At 40.1% G+C, this 24,045-nt stretch overlaps 1 protein-coding gene across 1 annotated transcript in view; it reads left to right on the forward strand.

Annotated features, from left to right (window-relative positions):
* The window catches only part of KCNH1 (potassium voltage-gated channel subfamily H member 1), a 174,440-nt gene that overhangs the window by 61,866 nt on the left and 88,529 nt on the right, over positions 1–24,045 (forward strand). Inside the window, exons 7-8 of the mRNA XM_009641563.1 lie at positions 15,902–16,101; positions 19,723–19,975. Of these exons, the coding sequence (XP_009639858.1) occupies positions 15,902–16,101; positions 19,723–19,975 (453 nt within the window). The remainder of the gene's footprint in view (positions 1–15,901; positions 16,102–19,722; positions 19,976–24,045) is intronic.

The following is a 24,045-nucleotide window of genomic DNA, read 5'->3' on the forward strand; positions in this document are numbered from 1 at the left end:
TCTTCTGTATGGACTGTTACTTGACAGAAAGCAGTAAAGAAATGGTTACTTTAGCAAGAAAAAACTGTAACTCTGGTGGAATGAGTCCTGTGGCAACACTAATGCTGCTACACCTTTTTCAGATTATGTCAGATCTTTTAAATTTGAGTACTTAAGTACATGCCTAGGACTGGTTTGTCTATGGCCTTGTAGCAATTGTAATAATTTATATGCCTATAAAAAATTCCATGCTGATTTTGTAGCATGTTGTCATCCAGTCTGTGGAGAACAGTGTGACTGTAAATGAAGTGAAAAATGAAAGTGGGCAGTTCCATGCAAATGCGTATTATATGGAAATGTAGACTTCCCTGACACTGCACTGCTAGCTTAGCTTTTAATGCTCAGGGAACGTGCAGAAAGAACTAATGCAGGAACTATGTTGTCTTAATGGTGGATTATTAGAATTGGTGACAAAAAAAAGAGGAGGAATTTAGCGTGTGTGTAAAACAAGTATTTCTACTTGCTGTTCACTTCAGTTTGCCCCTATTTTGGGGTTCTGGTCTTTTGGGGCACTCAGAAGCCCCGTGTCATTTGGCTTGTTTCAGCTGAGGGTGCCCTGCAGCTTGAAGTATCAAGCCTCAGGTTAGAAAGATTGCTTTCCAGAACTGAGAAGCATTTTAAATTGATGGCACTTTTACAGTGAATACCTTTCCAGAAGACTGAACAGCAGCAAGCCTACAGAAGCCAATTCCTTTATACATTGCCTTATCCCTTGTGATTGCTGTGACGATTAAATAACTTCAGAGTAGAAAAAGTTTGAATGGCGTTTGCCTTGAGCGTTCTTGTGCAGTGCTTTTTTAATCAGCTCCCACACTTCCAGCTTGCAACTTGTAGCATTTAAAGCCTTCTCTTTCACTCTTATTTTAATGTTGATGAAGTGTGGTTTGGTTTTGGTTCTTTTGTTTTGTTGTTTTGGGTTTTTTTAAAGACTCTTATTAGCAGTTGTCCTTTTTGTGTGGAGTATGAGACCATGGATTAAGGCAAGTAAAGGTTTTATATTCATTGCAGCTTAGTTCTGTTCTAACTTTAGTCTAGCTGGAAGTATGAGTCTATTGGACAGTACAAGGGTACTATGATACAGGAAGGAGAAAAACCCTGATAATGAACACTCAAACATTCCAAAGTATTTTTTCAAACTTCACAAAATCTTTATAAATGTTCATGAGACTGCCATGACAACGCATTCATGGTTTCATATTGCTGTTGGAAACGCTAAAGGACATTGCTTGTCTTCTAAGGCTGAGGAAGAGGAGACTCTACGCAAGTGCCAGCAGAGGGAGTCAGGACTGGGCATTAGCTGCTGGAGATTTTCAGATCGCAGTGGTCATCATCTGGAAAGCGAAACATATTCTTGATGTGTGGGGTGAAGTATAAAAAGTATAAAAAGGCTTCCTTTAAGAATCTGCCTTCTGTGTGATACATGTATGTGTTTTATCCCTCCTGCACTTGGATTAAGAACATCAAAACACATTCCAGTCAAAAATGGTTTACTGAGCAATTTTCTTCTTTCCTGTGCCCTTCACAGACCATGCTAATATGAAGCATGGAATGGGGTAGTGCTTAGAACTGTTCAGGATTTCATATCTCTGCCTTGTCAGTGGTAGAAAAATAATGTCAAGTAGGAAGGGCTCCTAGCAAGATAGGTCCATGCAGCTGGGGAGGAAAAAAGGTTCAAGATACTGGGAGCACGTTCGGAAGAACCAGTATGTCCTCTCCTTCCAACTGCAGAGCAGTGATCTCTAGATGGATGTACGCTGTCCCTGATGGCACAGTGGTGAGGAGAACTCGGGCAAGTGAAAATGCTGTTAAGAGACTCATGGCTGTGCAGAAGCTCTTGAAGTTCTTTTCTGCCAGTCTGCAGAGTAGCACAAAGGACTTCATCCCTCCCTTTCACACCCGGCTTGTGACAGCTTGTTTACTTAGGCTTTGTGTGAAGGATACTGTTAGGACCCAACATTTTTGTTCTCTTTAGTGCCCTCTGTGATAATCTGTCTGGATTTGTTGTCTAGTCCTCTTGCTTTGCTCTAAAGTGTTTATTCTTTCATCTTTCTGACTTATTGCCTAAGCTTTCAGAATTGAAAAACACGGAGAAAAGTAAATAAAAATTATAGAGTATTTGCTTTAAGATATAAAAAAATGAGCAATTTATTTTCATTAGCTTCTAGCAAAGACAACATTCTCGCTGTACTATTTGTTATTACAGGCACTGTGTTTCTCTGGTCTGCCTTGCACAGTCTAAAGTGTCTTGCGTTGCAGTCACAGTGCTGACACACTCTTCAAACAAAGCTTTTAGGGATGCTTGTTAGCCACAGCTCAGCCTGCTACTGCTGCATTTCACTTATTGATCTTAGTGAATGTGATCCTAACTCAAAGAATTTCTTCATTAAGCAGGCTTTTGGTACGATTTCTTTTTCCTGTAGAAATGGAGATTCACCCAGAGACAGTGTTTCTGTTTTCTCCTGGGAGCTGGTTACCAAATGTTCAGAGAGAATCAGTGCTTGTTAGCCTCTAGAAGCTGCAGAAGGTTCTGGACACATAAAATGGGTGTTATGGCCTGTGAAGGAAATAAGCTGATAGGCAAAAGGTGAAAAAAAAGCCCTGCTCCTTATCTCACCAGTGCTGAAAAATACAGCAAATACAGTGCAGGAGCCAGTGGGGGCTAGCACGTAGGGGAGAGGACCTGAGCTGGCAGGTTTGGGCTGAGTTCCCAGCTCTGGCACGTACCCTCCCGTGTGACCTTTTGCGAACTGCTCTGTGTGGCTGCTTTGCCTGTCTTGCCTCTAACTTCTCACATCTTTCTAGTACAGAATGTCTTTGACAGTGCTCTGTACATACCACTGTGTAGCTATTCCCTCCCTCTGCAGGGCTACTGAACTGTGTCTCTTTGACTTTGAGGATATTGATATCAATAAAGGCAAGCCTGTCCAGAAAACTGGATGTTTCAACTCTCTCTGTATTTTTCACCACTTCAGCTATTGTCTGGTACTTTGCGTTCCATGTTCCTAACCTCACCTGCGTTCCTTTTCTGCTCCTCCATCATGTTCTTACTTATTTAGGCTTGCATCCCTGTCCCTCCTCTTCCTTTCCTCTTCCAGCCTGTGGAGACTCCCTGTTCTCTTGACTATCTAATTTAACTTTGATTCCCTTGCTAGTCATTAGGCTTCTCTATTGAGGCCAAGAAGGTCTGGCAGCCTCTTTGATGGGACTGCTAAGCTGTTGATTTAAATTTTGCAGGTTCTGTGATGCAGAGAGACTGCTAAATCACTGCTGCTATGACAGGTTTCTGAAAGGCTGGAGGAAGACAAAGTATTGAATAGAAAATTGGAAGAGGAGAGAGAAAATGGGAGGGTGGAACTTCTGGAAGGAAGCATGAAGAGTAATTCTGGGCCAGGTACACGACAAGAATTTGACAGGGGAAAATGGTTTAAAGAAGAGTATGTCTGTACATGTGGGGTAGATGAAGAGAGGCAGGATAGATGGTTATCCATCAGAAGGGCATTTGTCAGAGGGAGCTGAAACCATGGTGACTGGATCCTGAATGCTCAACATCAAGAGTGATATTTAGGGACAGCTTCAAGAGAAAATCTAGCTGTGTGGTTTGCAGGTAGAGTCTCTTATTTAAAAAAAAAAACAAAACAGAACAAAACCAAACCAAAAACCTAAAAAAACCCCCACCAACCCAACACTGTGGCTGTGTACCATTCAAAGCGTGTCAAGTGAGCTTGACAGAAAAATACTTTAATAGCCCAGTGCTCATGTGCTGATTGATTACAGCAACAGATCAAAGATAAGTATTCTGTCAAGAATCATTAATATCTGTCAGCTAGTAGTAGCTATATAATATCAAAAATTTGAGCTGTTGAAAAGCATTCTATCTTTGCCTTGTTCCTAAGACCAGTAAATGAATATTCATGGTAGCACACACAGCTTACAAATGGTTCTTCACTTCGCATAGGTTTTAAAAGATGAACATGCAGGTTATTACCACAATTTGTGAAGTGCTAAAATGAGTTCCTGCATTTTTACTTCTTTATAATTTGATAACTTCAATGCCTGTAAATGACATGGAATATATTTACCACAGTTGTTTGCCCAATTCGTAGTGTTAGTCTCCAATTACTGTATGAGCTGTAAGATCTTCTTGTTGCCTCCGTCACTTGGAAGGAAGAATTTAAGAAGGTCTGGTAGATGCTACTTAGGTGATACTGCGTGTGGCAGAGAATTAGAGAAAGCAAGGTCCTCAGTGTTTAAACAAGGGAAAAACTTGTGATGGCTGCAAAAACTCCTCTGCTGGAAGTCCTCGGGTGTTATGAAAGTTATCCCCAATAATATCCCCCAGTATCAATGAATGCTTCCTTAATAGGGCTTTGGGACGGCTGCAGGATTAGGCTAGATCCAGTTTTGTGTCAGCAGAGAGTAGGGATTTGAACTGTCACGACTTTTCATTTTGGAATCCAGAGATCATGATTTAAGTTCAGGAGGAGCCATTGTTCTCGTGTGATGTGTCCTGTATCGCAGTGATGAACAGTTTACTCTGAGGTTTGACACCCGATGATGTGCTAGGGCTAACTTAAACTGAGATTCTGGCTACTTTTATCAATTGCTACAGCCACCTTGTATCCCTGTGGTTCCTAAGACTTTGTTGATGCACACATGTGGAATCACATGAACCAACCTTAGAAATTACCTTTTTCCTAGGATCTTTTGGGAGTGCTGGGATAGTAGCTGTTCACCACCTGCTGAGGCTGGCCAAGTAAATTTTCCCAGAGCATGCCTGCCAGAAAATGCATTACTCTGTGGAGAGGTCTGTGTTTATGGCCAGAGATATCTGCCTCTCCCATTCTAATCAATGACTTCACGGTTAAAAGTCTCCAAGGATATGGAAATGTTTGGTTCATATCCCTGCTGCATGTGTGGAGACTGGAACAGGTCTAACAGTAAAAACTCTTTTCTTCTCCTTTCTTTCAAAATACCCAGTCACCTAGAGGTGAAGGAACTCTCCAGGAAAAGGGGAGACTTGAGTTCAGGTCTCTGCTCCTGCACTGAGATTTGAAACACAGGCTGTGTTGTATCCCAGATGTGCATTGATTGCAGGGGAGTATAGTTGCAGTCTTCCCTAAATCATTCTTCCCTAGCAAGGAGAAGCTTTGTGTGCCTAACTACTGGGTGAGGTTTGTAGCTGCAAATTATTGAAAGAGGTATTTCATTACCTTTAAGAGTCCTCTGTACTTTCTGTTGGCCAGCTTCAGCTTATTAGCATCTGCAGATGCCATTCTTGTGTGCCTCACTGGTTCAGGCTCTGCAGAAGCAGTATAGTTGTCTAAAAAAGTTCCCAATGGGATATTACTACATCATGACTTCTGACTGTATAAGTTTGTATATGTGCAAATATATTTGCATTTTGTTTGCCTTGCACCAAAGCACAAAACACAGCTACCTGACATTTTTTTAGATGTCAGAGGATTTCTATGCGATGTGTACTTCAAAAAGGAATTAGGCAGTAGCTCTTATGCAATAACATCTACCCCTGAATATAATGATGTATCTTTTTTAGAAGTTAGGTGTGGAACTCCCAGCTGTATGCATGCTTACCTTTACTGCTGCTTTTTAGTCCTGCTGAGTTCTAATAAAACAGCAGTCAGCCTGGAAGACAAGCATCTTCAAGACTGGAGCCACAGGAACAGTAATGATTACCCATTTCTGAAAGTTAGGCTGTAACCCTCTTGACCACTCCAGAGGAAAGTATTCTTCTCACATGCAGTCATCCATGGTTTCTCATTAAAAACCCAAGCAGTTGCTTCAGTTATTTTTTGATAAGCCATATGTGTCTTCACTACCCTGTCGTTTCACCTGTCAGTAAAGCAGGACCCCTAGAGAAGCAACTGTCTATGAGCTTTTTCCCTTTCACATTCCTGTACATGCTGTATGTACCTATTGATTTTTGGTCTGCAAGCACATCTGTGATTAGTGTGTGGGAGGAGCATGACTCAGACCTCGTCATTCTGGTGACAATTATTCTTTAACCACCTCAAATTAGTCTTCATCTGTGAATGTCGTCTTTATCTCAGACCTCATTGGCTTACTCAACATAATTAAAAACTTCAGTGTTCTTATTTGTGTTATAAACACCATTAGATACTTGTAACTGTTTAATGACACCAGAAGAGGGAAGCTTTTGGACCAGTTTTTCTTTACGTTTGTCTGGGAAGTGTTTGAAAGCCCTGTATGGAATGCAGTCACATAACTTGTTTGTACTTGTTGCACCCAGAAGTAAAAAATGCGCATGTGCAAGACGGGATTGGTGGGTCACTCGGTGTCAGCTGAAGAGCATCTTGCAGTCTTTCTGTGGCTGTTGAAGTAACACCACTCTGGGAGCCTGGCTTATCAAGATTATCGCATCAGAAGCTTCAGAGCCTGAGCTGCAGGAAAGCGCAGCAGTCAGGTACAGCACAGTCCAGTTAAGTGCAATAGCTTTAGGGGCTTAATTTCACAGCAAAGTTGATCTGAACTCAGAATTAATTGCTGCCCTTAACTCAGGTATCCATTCATCCTGTCAGGTGGAGACGTGCTCTTAACTCTAGCTGCCTGGCCTGTCAACTGAGCAGGCTTGACAGCTCCTCGGTGATTAAGACAAACTCTCTGAGTAGCCACTGGTTGTTTTGCTGTGTGAGCACTTGGAGTGAAGTCAGCTTGAAGAGTGCTGGTGAGTGTAAGCCAGGGAAGCTACAGAAGGCCCAGGCTTCTTCTCAATGAAATGCTTTTTGTTGTTTTGAGGGTTTTGTTTAACTAGTTTTTGGCTTGGGGACAGTGCAATTAATCTGGAGAAGTTACTTCTCTCTGGAATCTGTGGGACAAGGGACGTGCAATTTTTACATCAGCTGGCTGGGTGAGGCCAGCCCTCTACCACCCACCTCTGGTTCACTTCACAATGAAACCATAGTACCTTCATCCCACTCTGCTTTTATATTGGGATATATTTATAAGCATTAAAATTTTACCTTTTCTTTTGTTCTCAGAGAAGACAAAGCCTAAAAAAAGACTGTGATGTACTTGCTGTGAAGACAGCAAAAGCTTTTGTAAGTCAGTTGATGAAAGTTAGTGGTCGAAGAGAGCTGCTTTGTCTCAGTAGTTCTCCTGTGTCCTTAACTTTAATCACAGGCATACATACACCTGTGGAGTAGTGTTTAAAGCCTATGTTTACGTGCATAGCTGAGTTGAGGTTTTAAGCCTAAGGAGAAGTGAGATCACTGCAGCCTCAGGGGAGGCCTTGGGTCCTTCCTTCTGTAGTCTTACTGGTGGATTCAGATCTGAACATCCTCAACAAGAAATGGAGCCAACTACCAAATTCCCACATGGGTGCTCTGGTGGGAGTGGAGGGAATCTACCTGAATCTGTTTATCATTGGGAACAAAGGATTGTTCTAAATATCTCACTGGAATGTAAGATACCTTAATTAAATGAGGTCTATAGCAAAGACCAAAAGGAATCATACTGGAGAATGCTGCTTTGGCAGTTGTCAGCAAGTGACTTTAGCCATCAAACTCTTGTGTTGCATCAATGATGGGGGGAAGTACAGTCCAGAATTCAGTATGCATAAGTAATCGATGATGGCTTTGGTGTGCAAAATTCAGATCCAGTTCTGAACTCTCAAAGGCCACAGGTAGGTTATAGGGAGAGGGCCAGAAAGTTTGGATAAAAGACTATCTCCTTGAGCATCACTAGATTTCCCTCCTGCAAGGCTTTGTGGAAGACATCATACAATTTATAGAGGAAATAGGGTAAATAGAGGAACCATAAATGTGTGTAAGCAGTTTCACATGAAAAGAGAACAGCTTTTCCTTTTTATTTCCTCCTTTCTTTAATCTTTTCCTAACTGTTTTTTTTATGTGTAGCTCTATTTCAGTAATAGATTTAAAAAAAAAAAAAAAAAAGAGAGTTTGCTTCTAATTGGGAGGAACCATTTCAGATAAGTTGAGGGTAGGTAAAACAGCTTTGAAAGCAAAAGCTTTCATATTGGTGCAAGTCAGTAGAAACCTAGAAGCAGTATCTGGAGATTTAATTTTAACCAAGTAATTGAAAATGGCTATGCATTACCCTGTATAAATTGTAGAAGAAAAATGATGCCCTTAAATGGCTCCGTCGTCATTTAAATGGTGATCTGTTCATTAATGCTGGGAAATGAAATGGAAATCCATTTCAATTTTCAGGACAATTTAAATTTTATTGTCCATAAAATTCTACAAAAAAGTAAAATAGTGTCCTTTCTTGCAAATTGCAGAGGATTTAATCAGATTTTGCCATTTTAATAATGCTTGTCATGGTAAAACCTGCTAGTGAATACACTGAGCTGAAGTCATCCCTTGTTGATAAAAGTGTCCCACTAGTGAGTCTGGCCTCATATGTTTGGATACAGATGAGTTTTGCAGCTGTAATCTGTTTGTACAGTTAGTTTCCTCTTGATAATCAGTTGGCTTAGTCTAGAGCAAGGCTTAGCATCCACTGAAGTACACATGCTTAAAACATAGAGCATCATCAAGATCCTTGCTCCACATTTAAAACCCTTTATGAGCCTCCTGAAGATGTTCTGATAAATATCTTGTTCCTTACAGGAATTGTAGTTGTTTTAACTAGTTGTGAAAATCAGTACGTTTCCTGGCCGTTCTGTCTTACCTCATCAGAGACGAACCTATCTTGTTGGGGATAAAACATGGAGAGGTAACTGGAAAGTCCCATTTCTGTGGAATTCTCTACCTTTTTCTCTAGTCTTACCTTTGAGTAATCATGCTGACATTTCCCCTTGCAAATCTTCTTGCCTGTTGCTTTTGCTATCCTATATTGTTGTACTTTGAATGAAATAAAATCTGCTTCTGCAAGGAGCTTTCTGTGGACTCAATACGTTACCATTGTAATGGTTCTTTGAAAGTCTTTTTAGTATCAAGGGCTAAGGCCCTAATTTCAGTTAATTGCTAGGCATTACTGAGTTTGCAGTTAGTCATGGCTATCTGGCAGGTTTAAGAATTTACCTGGAAGTTGTGGCAGAACTTGTATCTTCATATCTGGCTTATGATGCATCTTTGGATGTAAAATGATGTTACCTCACTGGGACTAACCAGTCAGTGGAAGTACAGGGCCTTGCAGAAATATTGATGCCTTCGGGTAATTTAAGTGAGAAGAGTCAGGTCAACTCATTGCTCTGCAAATGCTGTTTGTTTATAGAGTAAGAACATGCAGCCCTGTTTTCCTGAAAGTGAGAGAAGCTTGTGGTTAGGGATTTCAAAGTCTACCAGCTTGAAGTCTCTCTGTATCCAGCATGCTCTTTTCTTTAATTCCTTTCAGCGTCATGCTCGTGTTGTCTTCTGTTGGCTTCCCTTTACAGCACAAACGTAATGTATGACCAGACTCTTATTCCTTAATTTTGCAACCAAGAATACATCCAAGTCCTCACAAGCTAGTTCTGATTTGTGCATCTGGTTACTTTAGTAATCTGCTTTTCTGCAAGCATGTTGGCTGCAATGGAGTCTGTGGCTGTCATTAAATCCCCATCTGGATGACCGTTAGTGCCTTTCAGTGTCAATACAGTACTAAACTGTAGCTGTCGAGACAAATGAATGATGGGTTCTTGCCATTTTACTTGTTTGGACACCTCTTAATTTGCCAAAATCCAGACTTTGCAGTGTTAATTAGTGGGATTGTATTAATTTAGTCAGGTGCTGCTGTACAGAGGTACAAGCCTTGGCCCTGGAGGTAATAGCCACTCTTCCTTTGTATGGATTGCCAGGGGGCCCTTCATCCTCTCTTTGCATCAGCAGGCTCTTGGATCCAAGATGCAGCCTTTCATAGAGTGCAGACTGGTGTTGGCCCTTTACTGTGAGTTTAGAGCGAGCTGTTTGTTTTGGAGAGCTTTCTTGCAGGGCTGATGCTGAAGTTTGTTTTATTGGCATTTATTCACTTTGGCTCTGATCACTCCTCTGATCAGGTTTGGTCTGTGTGTTTTCCCATGCTGTTTATCTCAGCCCAAACATGCTGAAGGCAAAAGCAAAACCTGATAGAGATTTGTCCTGCCCACCATGCCCAGGCTTGTGAAATTCTTGTGAGACAAAAAGCCCGTGATTCCTGCTACCAGCTGTGTGAGAGCTACCATTTCAAAAAAACCCACAACCTTCAGTTTTGAAGCATCCCTAGGGATGCTGGAGTTCAGCATCTTTGGAAGGTTTTACCAACACTTACCATTCTTCTTCTATATTAAGCCTTAAACTGGCAAAATGTAAGTGGTTCCAAGTCCCTGAGATAACAGGAGGTTATTCACCCGTGGGTCTGTGCTGCTGTATTAGCAGTCTGCTTTTGTTTTGTAGAGTTAGGAAAGGGTGTTAGGAGAGAAGCAGTGGGAGCTGTTTGTGGTGTTTGTTCTATAGCTGTTCTTAACTCTTCCCTTTCTGCCCTTACACGCTGCAGACAGCCTATTTTAAGGTGCACAGATGTTTCTACTACTCTAGTCCTCGGTAGTTGCTTAAGTGGCTTCTTAGAGCAGCTGTTCCCTTGTTTATGTCTCTGACTTTCATTTCATTGCAGTTCTTGGGTTTTGGTGATGGGAAGAGGAAAAAAAAAAATCATGTTTCTGATGCTCTCTTGATTAGCCCTTATCAACTGTGTCCTCACCAGTGGCCTATCCTTCTGCAGGGGAGATATTTCCATTGTAGCTGGAGCCCAGTGTGGTCCACCTATGTCCCATCTGTCATCAGCAGGGTGATTTCAGCAAATGTGATAATGAGCGTGAGATTTGCTGTGGGATTTGACTAAGAGTTTAATAGAATTTGCCTGTGGTCTCTCATCTTTCATCCTAGAAGTCAAGTGGTTCTGCCACGTAGCTTGATGCTCATGTCCCTCATGGCCTATTCAGGCTTTCTGCTTTGCTCTTTGCCATTGAATTGAGTTTCAGAGTCACTCAACTGATAGTAGTGTGCCAGTTCTTTGTTCTTTGCCATTGCTACTACCTTGCTTTTGCTTGTGGGGTACCTAAGCTGAGGTGCAAATTACAAGCTGATGGAGTGAAAGAGGAGGGAGGTGGAGCAGCGTATCAGTTCAGTCTGGGAGAATAGAGCACCGTGGGAAGGGCAGGATCTGACAGTCACTGAAACAGCATGGGGGAGAGCTCCTCTGGGAATTTACTTTCACTTCAAAAAATGCCTTTTTCCCCAAGTTGTGAAATTCAGGGATTGATGTACATGCTAAGAAGATAGTAACAATTGTGATTTGTTCTATACTGTGTGAAAATATTATGTAAATGTATTGTGAAAATTAATGAAGTGCATAATATTAATTGACCTATTAAATTATGGCTAAGTTATTTACATTTATTGTTTACTAGCTAAATGAAATGATATCTATACATTGTAATAATAATAAAAAAGTTAAATAAAAGATTACAAATAGGGAACTTTATAATATACAAAGCTCCTTAGGAAGTAGAAAATTAAGCAGCTCTGCATCTGTCTTGATAGAAAATGGGGCAACCTATTTAAATTCTGTACTATTCCAGAAGGTTATATAGATACTTGATAAGTAAATCTTAGATGCTTTGGTTTCAAGTTGCAAGATTACAAATAACAATTCTATCAAAACTAGTGCTGTAAACAATTCGTTGATAGATACCTGTTCAGTTTGGTATTTGCTTGCAGACTGTAATTAACAGTTCAGCGTTTTTCTTTTAACTGCATGCTCTCTACCCATAAGTAGGCATAATTACCACTAATCAGGACCCCTAATCTCAAGCAATTATAAGTTCTTACATTGTTCTAATTGCACATTTAAAAACAATGTGTTTTTCTCATATAATTATGTTATAATCCATACAATTATTAATTTCTGCTTTTCTTTTTATCTGATCAGTGTTAATTTTGTGTGACCTCACAACGTGTTATCTGAAAAATGCCTTTGAGACATGCAATTTTTGTGGTTAATTTACGGTTATGTTTTGCCTTCAGTGAGAAGTGATATAGTGCAACAGGTTTGCAAGGCTGTGCTTTCTCTCAGCCATCTATGAACTCAATAATTTGTTGTAAACTTGGAACTTTTAGTGAAACAAAAGTGGAGTTATATATTTAAATCACCTACTACTTGTAAATCCAGGTACTTGCTCTTTGAATAGTATTTAGGTTAGCACAGGCTACTCCTTAAGTAATGTAAAAGGGGGTTGCTTTGCGTTTTGAATTCTTAAGTGGAACTTACATGCAGGCAGACTGACTTTCTGGATCAGCTTTCCAGAAAGTGAAAATGAAGGCAGTTCAGTTTATAGAAAGCGCTGCAAGTCTTGAGGGCAAGATGTAGAGGTTGTTCACTAGTTGATGTTGGTCTCACTTGTTGCTGTATAGTTCTTATGCACACATTTTGTATGCAAAGGCTTTGGATGAGTGCATTTTGAACAAATCATCATCAATCTGATGATTCATCTCAGGAACCGCATGCAGCACTTACATCTGTAATTGGGGTAATTGCAAACCTCTCATTCTTACAGATAGAAATTCTTGCTCTTGTAATTCTAAAATCAGATCCCAGATCTTTTACTGTGGTAGCTGAGACCTACACCAACTTGTATTTACCTCTCTATTCTTATTTGTTAGATCATGAAAAGTAGCAGATGATTTGGTGACCTTTCCCACCTGTTTCTGACCTTCATGATTCACTTGTGTGGGTAATTGGCTATTGAAATTACTATGCTTTTATCTTTGACATTATTTAAACACTGGTTTAAATGGCGTGACATAGACTGCATTGTAAATTGGTAGCCACATTGTTGGAGACAATGCGTTTTTCTTTATTGTCAGAAAAGAATATTAATGTTGGGGGGGGGCTCTATCTTTTCTGCGGGATCTTGACATTCATGGAGAGGAGGTGTTTGCTGTCTGCTTGACTTGCTGCAGCTCGTATGCGGTGTTAGAACAGGCTATTGCTTGTTCTGCAGAAGAAATTTTCTCCTTGGTTGATGTGTAGGAATGGTTGCTACAGGTTTATTCCTGGACACAGTTCCTCAACAAACCACTGCACGGCCTTCATCCACCTGATGCATTCAAGGAAGCTGTTGGGGTCAGATTAATTTGCGACCTTTCTGCCATGGTACACTTGTGGCCTTGCTTGAGTCGAATCCATCCCCCACAAGAACATTTCCCCCTACCACTCTCCTGTACCCCTTACAATTCCTGTGATTCCCTGCACATAGGACTGCTAAGGAGTTGATAGATTCTATAAAGTCTGTAAGGCAACACTACAAATTCTGGCCAAGGGCTCCAGGGACCTTTGAATGTTGGCGTATGACCTGCACTGTTGCTGTTACAAGGCAGTGGTCTAATGTCAGTGTTCAATCAGTCTTGAAACGAGGATTTGGAGATTTTACTCTGTCATAAATTGCCCAACCTTCTTCGTGTAGTAGAGTGTGTGTTTCTGAAATTTTTCTGGGGCTGCAGTGTACTGCAGTGGGTTCATTTCATTATTCCTTTGAAAAGAAGGGAAGGCACATGCTAGCTATTTCTATGCAGAAGAGGTCAATGTTTAATATGCTAATGTATCTAGCCAATATTAGGCTGCAAAAATCCTTGGCTTTAATATGTCTTTAATAGTAATGAAGTGGTTAGCGAATAATAAATTAAGGATTGTAAGTTTGGGGAGTTTTTAAAAATAAAAAAATTAATGTAGGCAGGAATAATTTTTCTTGCTAAGATAATTGTCATACTGGAGCATAGTAGCTGCAGTTTGCAGTGGAAATTGCTCTAGACTGCTCGCCTCATAATAATCAAAATGGAGAATCCAATTTCTGGGTTTTCTTTAGGCTTCATGTAGCTGGACAGTAATGGAGCAGAGTGTCCATTTTACCTTTGCTGGCATAGAGCTATACATCCCAAGATACTGAACCAGCAGGTCTCACTCTTCACCAGAGAGCGAGGGTTGTATGCACACAAGTATGGTTCCCCAGAAATCTACAGATAAGAATTTGCTTGTGGCCCTCTTCCTAATCTGTCAGTGATTTTCAGTGTAATACTGGCTGGCAGAATAATGATGTTTGTGGATGCCTGCACTGCTGCAGTGTCCTGCCAGTGGGACTTCACAGTTTTGGAGGCCCCAGGTTCGGTTTCTTTTAGGGAACCTGGTAACAATCTGTGTAAGTAGTGCCTACGGTAGCAATATTATAGGATTGTGTTTGCATCTGCATAACAGAGAGCAAAATAGGATGTAGTAAGGGAAAGGTAATGCTGTTCAAATACAAAATACTCATGGATTAAGGAGTATTTGTAGCAAATGTTTTTTTAAAGCATTTCTTCATTCTTCAGTACTCATTGCATCAGACTTACCGGTATGGTTTAGCTCGGGCACAAGTTAAGGTTAAACAGAGAAATAATCTATACATTTCTGGTCACTGTGTCCCTATTCATAATCTCTACTTTTTTTTCTTTTAAACTGAGTTTGCACATTTTTATGTATATTTTTATACCTGTCTGTACAGAGGGGTAGTTGGAAAAGGAGAGAGCTGGTCTCTACAGGAACTCATAAAAAGAAAAGAAGTCATACAGCATCACAAAGGAATTCTGTAGAGAATGAGCAGTGTAAAGGCCTTGAGCAAGTCTAAATTTAAATCACATCTCTCGATGATCAGGGAAAAGACAGTCCTGTAAGTTTCTCTTGCACATTATCAAAGGTTTTTTGTTGGTCATAAAACCCTAAGGCATCTTAGTTGGCTTAAAGATATCTGCCTATAACACTGACCTGAATAAATAGCTGCATTCTCAAAGGAATGAGTGGGATATATGACTTCTCAATTATTTATTTTTATCTTGAGTGGAAGGGATACTGACAATTTGGAGCCTGTTTTGGGGAAATGGTAAAGAGGAAGAACTTCTCAGCAAGCCAGAACACTTGGTGCCATCTGACTGTTCCTCTACAGCCAGCCTCTTACTTATCACTGACCTGATTCCCAACATAGAAAAGCTCCCCCTCGAGGCTCCCTGTCCTTCCCTTTCATTCAGGGCTGGATTGGCTGGGGGGGAGACTTCCACCAGTCTGTCATTCTGTCTTGGGCTTTGGCAGGCGGATCTTCTCAAGTGCTGTGTGTTTTCATCTGCTTCTCTCCACACCTGGAAATAGTGCCTTTTTTTCTTTCTCATGTTTATTCTTAAACCCATCCTGATGAACCAGCTAGCTTCGTAACTAAGCTGAATGAAGTCAGAATGGCTGTGCAGCATTTGGTTTGTGTTTGAGGGCTCTAGTTCTTGCTTCAGGCCTTGCTCTCCTTCTGCCTGAAGAATATAAAACATAACGTGAGTTTTTATGTATTATTAAACTTACATCTATAAATCACTGACCCATGGTAGCTGTTTATTACATATTCCATCTTCTGCTTTGATGCATTGTTGTTGTCATACTGAAGTGGGTAATGATGACTCAGCTTACTACTGTGGTAATGCACTTAAAGCTTGGAAATCTGTCACTGATGTCATTTCAACAGAGGTGCTATAAACCAGAGATGAAATTTGAAAGTATTTGCTGTCAAGCTATTTGTCTTAAAATTCTTGTGTCTTCTATTGTGGTTTCGTAAGGGTTTGGATACTACTGAATTGTTTGATGGACAAAGACAAATAGTTGTGTTTCAGGAACTCTGTGTTGCAGGACTTGCTGTCACAAAAGTAGGTGGTGGTCCTCAACTTGTAATGCTGAAGGTGACCTATAAAATGCTTGTGCTCATCAGGCCTTCCTAATGAAGGACCGATATTGCATACATTTCTATGGGCCTGGCATTTCCAGTCTTAAAGCACAGTGGAACACAGACTGATCATCACAACCTATGTATTATATCTATTGTTTTTCTTCTTTTTTACAGCCCTTCTGTATGCAACCATTTTTGGTAATGTAACAACCATATTTCAGCAAATGTATGCTAATACAAACAGATATCATGAAATGCTGAATAGTGTCCGGGACTTCCTAAAGCTCTACCAGGTCCCTAAAGGACTGAGTGAACGTGTGATGGATTACATCGTTTCCACCTGGTCAATGTCTAGAGGAATAGATACTGAAAAGGTAAGTAAATTAAACTGCAAGGAAACAGGTCACATCCTGAAAGTATTTCATTAAAATAAACAGGAGGTACTTTCTTAGTAAAGATGACAAATATTCTTTAAATAGTTCCAAGTAGTAGCTTCCCTTAATTTTAAACTTTCAAATACAGTATTTCACCTATTGTGTCATACTGACATATGTTAGTGGTAAAAGTATGTGTGTGTTGCTGGTGATATGTCATGAAATAGTAGAAAAATGAAGAAAAGGGCTTGGTTTTCGGTAAATAAAATAAACAAAAAGTTCCAAGTTCTAACACAACTTCAGAATGTCTTCAGATGAGATTTTTTGCAGTATTTCTGTTGTGTGAGGTTGTTTGCCGTTCTGTGGGCCTGACTACAAAGTAAAATTTGCTTTGTCTTCATAGAATTTGAATGTAATATTCTGTGTGCAGGTTAAAGATATGAATGAAAGCTGGAAGTCATTACTGTAATAATAATGTGTTATTTAAAATCTGCCTTATGTGAGGCAAATGTTATCATCCTAATTCATTGAATTTACAAGTAAATTCCCATTGTGTCTTTTAAAGTAATAAATGGACCTTCACCAGAACAAATGAACAAAAGCAACTACTTGCCACTTTCATATTAGTTGCCAGCTTTTATGGAGACAGATACTTGTTTTTCTTCTGCTTGTAAAGAGATGTGATTTGTGGGGTGGTTCATTCAGGAAATCATACCCACGCTCTGGTCACCAGCCTTCTGGTTGGCGGCTTAATTTAGTATTCTAAACTGTAGATGATGCAGTTAAAGAGCAAACAATCTCATTTCTGTCTAGCTGTTAAAGCATCATTATGAAAGAGTAGAACAGATGTGGTCTTGCACTGGGCTGTCTGGAGACCAATGGATACACAGGGTACTGTTTGTTTTCCTAAATGGTCGTCAGCATATCTGCCATTTAGATCCCAGACTGTGATTCTAGGAAGCGCTGCCTGTCATACTAGCTTTCGGAAAGAAATGGTATTTCAGTACTGGATAGTGCTGACCAGAAGCTGCTCTGCCTGTTTTCTCAGAAAATATCTTTGGGGGGGGGGGTTATGGGTTTGAGGTAGGTACATTTGGGGAAGGTGGAGAGGCAACATCTCTGAGGATGCACAGTGTAATGAGTGCTGGTGCTTTCGTTCACCCCCTAGTACAAACTCCTCTCATCATTTTAACAAAGCAACAAGAAAAAATTGCTGTGTAAAACATGTTTGTTTTAGCTTATCTTCAAAGTTCATTCTTGGCTTCCTCTGATAAGGAGAGAAATGCTTTAAGAATGCCTTTGGAGACAGCAGGATAACCAAATCAAGCACAACTCACTGTAGCCTTTGAGAATTATCTTAATAAACAGGGAAAAAAGTGTCTTCAATTATCAGGATGTCAAAGAGCGTGACATGGTGTTGATTTCAATAACTGATGTGTTCATAGCTGAACTGCCAGTAGTGATGACTGTAAAACCAAGAAGTCAACTTTCATCTGCATAGCAAAAGCTAGCAGATGTAAGACTGACTAATGGCTGTGCCAATCCGTAAACTCTCAGGTCTGAGCTCCATTGGTTTGATGCCTGTGTATAACTTCTAGGATGTCATGCAATGAATAAAACATGTATTGCTCCTGTGTCAGAACAGTGGTAGTTGTGCTGCTGTGTAATGCAGTGCAGCTTTCTACAGATGAGGCAGATATTTAAAGATGAACTTAGCACAGAATCAATCTTCTCACTATTTTGTAGGCCACAAGCTTGTCAGTTCAGTGTTAACTGCAGGCATGCCAAGGAGTGAATAATCAACTAAAAGCAAAGTCTGTAAGTCTAGAAAATGCCAGTATAACAAAATTTAACCAAGAGCTGCTGAAAGATTCTAAAATTAATCCATGAAGATATGTTTCTTACCTCCCATACCTCCCAGAAAGTCTTCTGCCATTTGCCTGTGACTCTCAAATGTCTTTAAACCCTCTTTATTTTTGTGAAATCTGGAGACAACTTCTCTAAATGGAGAATAGAAAATGAGTTTATTTCCTCTAAGACTGGGCAACCAAGCAGGTTTTGGACAGGAGCCTCGTTTTAAACATTCCCTTGTATGTTCAGGTTTTCTTACTCCCGTTTCTATTAAAAGAATCATTTCTGTGCATGGTATTCAAGCAACTGTGAAGTGTATGTGTGTGTAATTCTAGTGCCAAACTTCGGCAAGCATCTGTACATACAGAATGTTTTTGTTGCCAGAGTAAACGAGATAATTGCAATGACAGCTGCCTGTGTTCCATGTTTAAATGCTGGTCTTGCTGCCCCAACCCATTCTTGTGAGCGTGGAAAACTGAGAACTGGCAGGTTCAGCTCCCGCTCGCTGTGGGGCAGAGAACGCTTCCATGAGGGCCCTACACTTATGCACTATGGAAATAGATCTCTTTCTGAAGTAGTATGCGTAATAGCAGGTCTGCTTGGAGATGGGCCAAGATGATGATGTTGGTGGTAGAGTCATTTGCCTTTGGAGTAGCAAGCGTAATGTCTGGAACCAGTGCCATGCAAAGAGTAATGAGCTTGGTTCTCTGCTCAGACCTTGCAGAGAGCCCTGCTGTGGTGTAGGCATAGCCGTAGCGCTTCCTGCATTACCTTTGTTTTCCGGGAACGTTTGCATTGAAGCAGCCATCTCTTTCCAACCAGGAAAATGTGTGGGAGTAACTCTGAAGCTCACCCAGAGTGTTCCGTAATTGGATGGAATAGTTATTAGTGAGGAAAAATAAAAATGAGGCAGACTTATACTACTCAGTGTTTTTCTCAAATAATATGTCCTGAGGTGTACCTCATCACAGACTATCCTCCAAGGATTTTGTCATCCCAAAACTCTGTTCATGTTATGCATTCCCAGTGTTTTTGCCAGGAACTTTCAATCTGTACATGCAGTAGTAATTCTGTATTCTTTCCACTTGGCTGTCTGTATTATATTAAAAAGCTTCCAAAATGGCCCTGACTGGTACCCGCTGTGCTAAGCGTCAGTTTGCGTACCCTTAGGAGCACACATCATGAGTTGCTGTGAGGAAGATTGCATTTGGAAGATCAAAAGTTGCCCAACACAGTATCAGACCTTAAAGTCCCTTCTCATATGAAGAAGAAACCTGTTATTGCCACTGAGGGGTGAATTTGAATACCTGCAAATCTCAATATTACGAGTTAATGAAACTTTTAATAACTTTTTTTTTTGCTAAAGGGATATGAGATTACACTTCCCTTCTATACAATATTTCTCTCGCTTGGAACATATAATTTGTGCAGGCTTTTAATGGAATCTGCCTATTAGAAGAGTGACCTACCCACTGGAAACAATCCTTCGGGAAGCTTTTTTCCACTGCTTTCTGTGCTGCTGTGCTGTTAATTTTATTGTCTTTATTGTCCTGGTAATTCCAGCAGTGCATGTTGCTGAGCTGAAAACGTGATTTTCTTTCAGGTATTGTGGCTCATGTATAAATAATACAAAAATAAATGTACAGACAGAGATTAGAAATTTTATATGAAGGAGGAAAGTAGTTCTTAAATCCTGTGTGGTGAACTAGGGATAATCGCATGGCACATATAAGCCATGCACAGGAATTGATTGCCTAATTTCCTTCTCAGGTTTTGCAGATATGCCCTAAGGACATGAGAGCAGATATCTGCGTGCATCTCAACCGCAAAGTTTTCAAGGAGCACCCAGCCTTCAGGCTGGCAAGTGATGGGTGCCTTCGAGCGCTTGCCATGGAATTTCAGACAGTGCACTGTGCCCCGGGAGACCTGATCTACCACGCCGGCGAGAGCGTCGACAGCCTTTGCTTTGTGGTTTCGGGGTCTTTGGAAGTAATCCAGGATGATGAAGTTGTTGCTATATTGGGTGAGTTTTCACAGCTGATAATATGCGTTGCGCACAAATACAGATGCATAGAGCATTTTTATATCTTCTACTCAAGCACTTAACTCACTCTTTAAAAAGCTTCAGTGAAGTTAGGTTTGCCACAGCCTGGTGAGGTATATTTTAATGAACTTGTCAGCGTGTGGGGTTAGATGTTTATTGTCCGGAAAAATCGAAAGAGAGAGGAAAACTTGCTTAATGTCATGTCATGCAAGAGCATTGCATAGAGTTATTGGCTTGTCCTTCCTGTTCCACATAGGTAACTCAATTTCAACTCTATTTCTTCTGGTCAATGGAAGCCATACTTGAGCATTAGGACCCTTCTCATTCTTGGGGTTGTCCTGTCTCACCACATCTCTTTTCGTTAGAAAATCCATTGAGGACTTCAGAAAGCTTATTTAAAGTTCCTGGCTTTCCAATTAGCTTTATTTAAGATCTCATGTTGAAATAATATTTATCTCTTTTAAAGTCAAAGTAATATAAAAATTTAGAGCCAATTTGTGTTAACTTGGAGTGACAGCTTTAGGTTGGAGGCATTAACAAGAAGCTGATAGTGGTGTGAACAAGATTCTGAGGCAAAGCTAGGAGAAAAGAATGTGATAATCCAATAGATGTAGATGAATCATGGGGTGGCTGGAGCACTGAGGAGGTGATGCTTATCATTTGATTCTGTCAGACCCTTTTGCGATAAGGTAAATTATCACAGTAGCTTAATCCAGTACCTGTCACTCAAAGCAGCCTGGAAAAAGAGAAGAAAATAGCTTGGTAATCTTACACATACACCCAACTCTCCTAAGAGGAATGTCTACTGGAAAATGAGGGGGCTAATAAATATGTGGAGTTCAATTTTTCCCTACTTCTGAATAGGATCACATATATAGCATAGGGTGAATTTAGTGTCCTGGGGAATCAAGTTCATAATATTTTGTGCCACACAAGAAACTAAAAAGGTGAAAAGTAGGGGCATAAATGATTCTCTTTATAACTGATTCTCTTTTGTTCTGGAATCACCTGTGCTGTTCAGTGCTATATGATATGAGCAACTTCTGCTTTTCTAAGTTGCACATCAAGAACTTATATCTTTTGCCAGTTGAACTCGCATGGATTAACATGGGAAATGTGGAACAAACTAAAGCCTTTCAGTTTGTGTCACCTTTTATCCCATAATGCTGCCTCCCCTGTCCCTCACATGAAGAAAACCTCAAAACATCTTGCTGCTCTATTTAATCAGTACAGGTAAAAAGCATTGAAATAGGATTTTTAAAATGTCCTTTAAAGATACAAATTTTCTACTCATCTTTACCAGTAACTTCTGTGTTATTTGTCATAATACTCACTTTAGAAAACACTTGGCCTAGATTCTTTGAGAAATCAGTGTTAAGGAAACCTGAACCCCTAATCTCTGCTGCAGAGTGATATCTACAGATAAATGAGGCTGATCCCATGGTATCTGAATGCATAGAAATGTTTTGTAATTGCTGTTCTCCTGGGATGGTAACTATTGATCCTCTTCCCTCCACACCTTTATTTTTTTTGGAATTTAGAGTCAGTTCTACAGTTGATGAGCTCTGTCATTTTCTTTGTGAATATTGTAATCGGAGAGGAAAGTAAAAGCAAGTGGGATCTGTTTGTGATTCTGTGAGATTTCATTTTGGATAAATGTGTATCAATTTTTGCTTTTCAGTTTTGGGACTTAAGGAATCCCTTTCCTTCCACGCATGTGTGTGCCTTCCTCCCCCAGGGTGTGAAGCCTTCTGTTGAAGGTTTCTCTGTCCTGATAAGAAATGATGTGTTTAACTAAGTTTTTCGCTACTCTAAATCAGTTGGACTTTCTTCATTGCATAAGGTAACCACCACGTTACAGAAGGATACTGCAGGAGATGGGTCAGGATTTCCTCCCTAACTTCTTTGTACTCTCAGTTGTCTTATCTGTAGAATAGCAATTATTATTTTTTTTTTTTAATTTCATGTTCAGCTAAACTGGTTGAGTTCTTGATGAAAGTACACCAGATAAAATGAGGCAGTACAAGGAAAAAAAATAATGCCTGCATTGTACAAGAAATGTGATTGTTGCTGGCCATTCAGCCAGAACAGTCTATGCCATAAGTTTTGTTTACCAACCACAACTAAGCATAGCTATGATCATCAGGCATGCAAGAGCAAACTATATTAGGAATTCTGTAATTTCAGTTAACAGGTATGTCAGAGAGACCGTAAGCTTCTCACAGACTTTCTTGAAATAAAAATAAAAAATAAGTGCATAAATTATTCAAGGTGAATTATTCACTCAGTTTTAGCTGTCACTTAATAAAGCAGCCTTTGCAATTTGCAGTGAAGCCTGTATCTTCCTTACAACAGAGAAGTAAATTGCATCTCTAAATCAGTCTGTGTGACTGCTGCACAGCATTACATAAACTCAAGGCAAACTACACTTAATCCTTAAAGGATCCAATTCATATGAAACACTTTCAAGTTCTGAAATCATTTAGCCTTGCAGACTGGCATATAAAAGTGTATTGTGTAGCCCTGGAATTTGGAGTGTATTGCATACACTTGCATAATATCCTTCCAGATCAGTTCTGTGGAATACCGAAGAGACGGGTATCTTCTCAGTTCAGGCTAATGTTCTTATCACAAAGCACTGACTTTGATTGACTTGGCTTGATGAGAGTACTGAGTTGGAAGAAATTGCATGCAGGTCAGCAGAGAAAAAGTGTATGGTTTTTTGTGACCACTAGGATTGCATTCCCCATTAATTTGACTTAGGGACAAACACAAAAATTAGTAAATTAAAAAAAAAATCTTTGCAATGTTTACAGTAAAAATTTAAGGAAATGAATACATTCTGTATGAAGTTTGATTTGTTGGGATGAAAGACATATTTCTGAATTTTATCCAGAATTTCTGCTGAAATAAATTACTGATGTTCATGCAAAACAATCTGGAAAAAAAGTGGGAACTTACCTTTAAGCCAGGCAATTTTTGTTTTTGTGATTCATTGTAACACAAGTGGGTCAGAAAAGGAAGGCACAGCAGGAAAAGCCACTGTATTACTATGGTTTTCTATGTTAATGTATAAGCAAATGAGTGGGATTACATATAAGTGGGAATCTGCTTGGAGGAAATACAATTCGCTCTTCTGTCATTTACACCGGTTGTTATTGCATAGGGTGAAGCACTGACGTACACTCAGCATTTTGTGGAAGATAGAGACACATCACACAGTCTCTGCCCTGGAGAGAACTGAGCGAAGCACAGGTCATGCAGGACTTCCATTAAGAGACTGTTTTCAACTTGGCTTTGCTTTTAGCTTTTCTAAGCCTTCCCATTTGGGCTGATGCTGCTTTATCCATCTGAGACTGACGTATCTCTTTGAACTACTCTTGCTTAAAAACTTACCCATTTATCCAAATGTGGTTAGAGAAAATGGGTTGTTTTGTCACTGTTAAAAACAATCAACCACTTACATGCACTTCGTTTGGCAGCTCTAGTTTCTGTGCTTTGGAGCAGACCTTTCAGGCTGAGCCACTGGCCTTCTGAAAACCTGACCTTATCGCAGGTCTTTGAAAAGTTAAAATTTACTCATGCAGAGGAGAGATTTGCTACACTTTTAAATTAACTAATATCTTCTTAAAAGATTCCTCCTGAATTAAATGCATTCCAGGCAGGGACCATAAGGTCTGGCTGCAGCTTACTTTGAAATATGCAGGGGAAAAGGGATTGTAGTGGAAGCATGAAATAAGCCTGCATAGCTAGTTGTTGTTTCTTAATTTAGGGAAGCTTGAAGACCTAAACTGTCTTTCAATACACTTTTTATGTTTGGTTTTTTTTACACTATGAAGGTACACATTTCCTTAGTGCAGCGTGAGAATGTAGATTGTTTGGAACTGTGGTAGTCAAGAAGCTAACGTCAGAAGTCCAGCGGAGCAGACGATCTGCCATCGCTAGGGCTAGCAGGGTAGCCTGGAGCTCCAGCCTTTTAGTATGGACCTTTTTAATCTCTCCTTACCACTGCTAGATGGAAGTGCTAGTTCTTGTGTTATGTCTCCAGT

Source organism: Egretta garzetta, unplaced genomic scaffold, assembly GCF_000687185.1.
Source record: "Egretta garzetta isolate BGI_Z169 unplaced genomic scaffold, ASM68718v1 scaffold166, whole genome shotgun sequence".
NCBI lineage: Eukaryota > Metazoa > Chordata > Aves > Pelecaniformes > Ardeidae > Egretta > Egretta garzetta.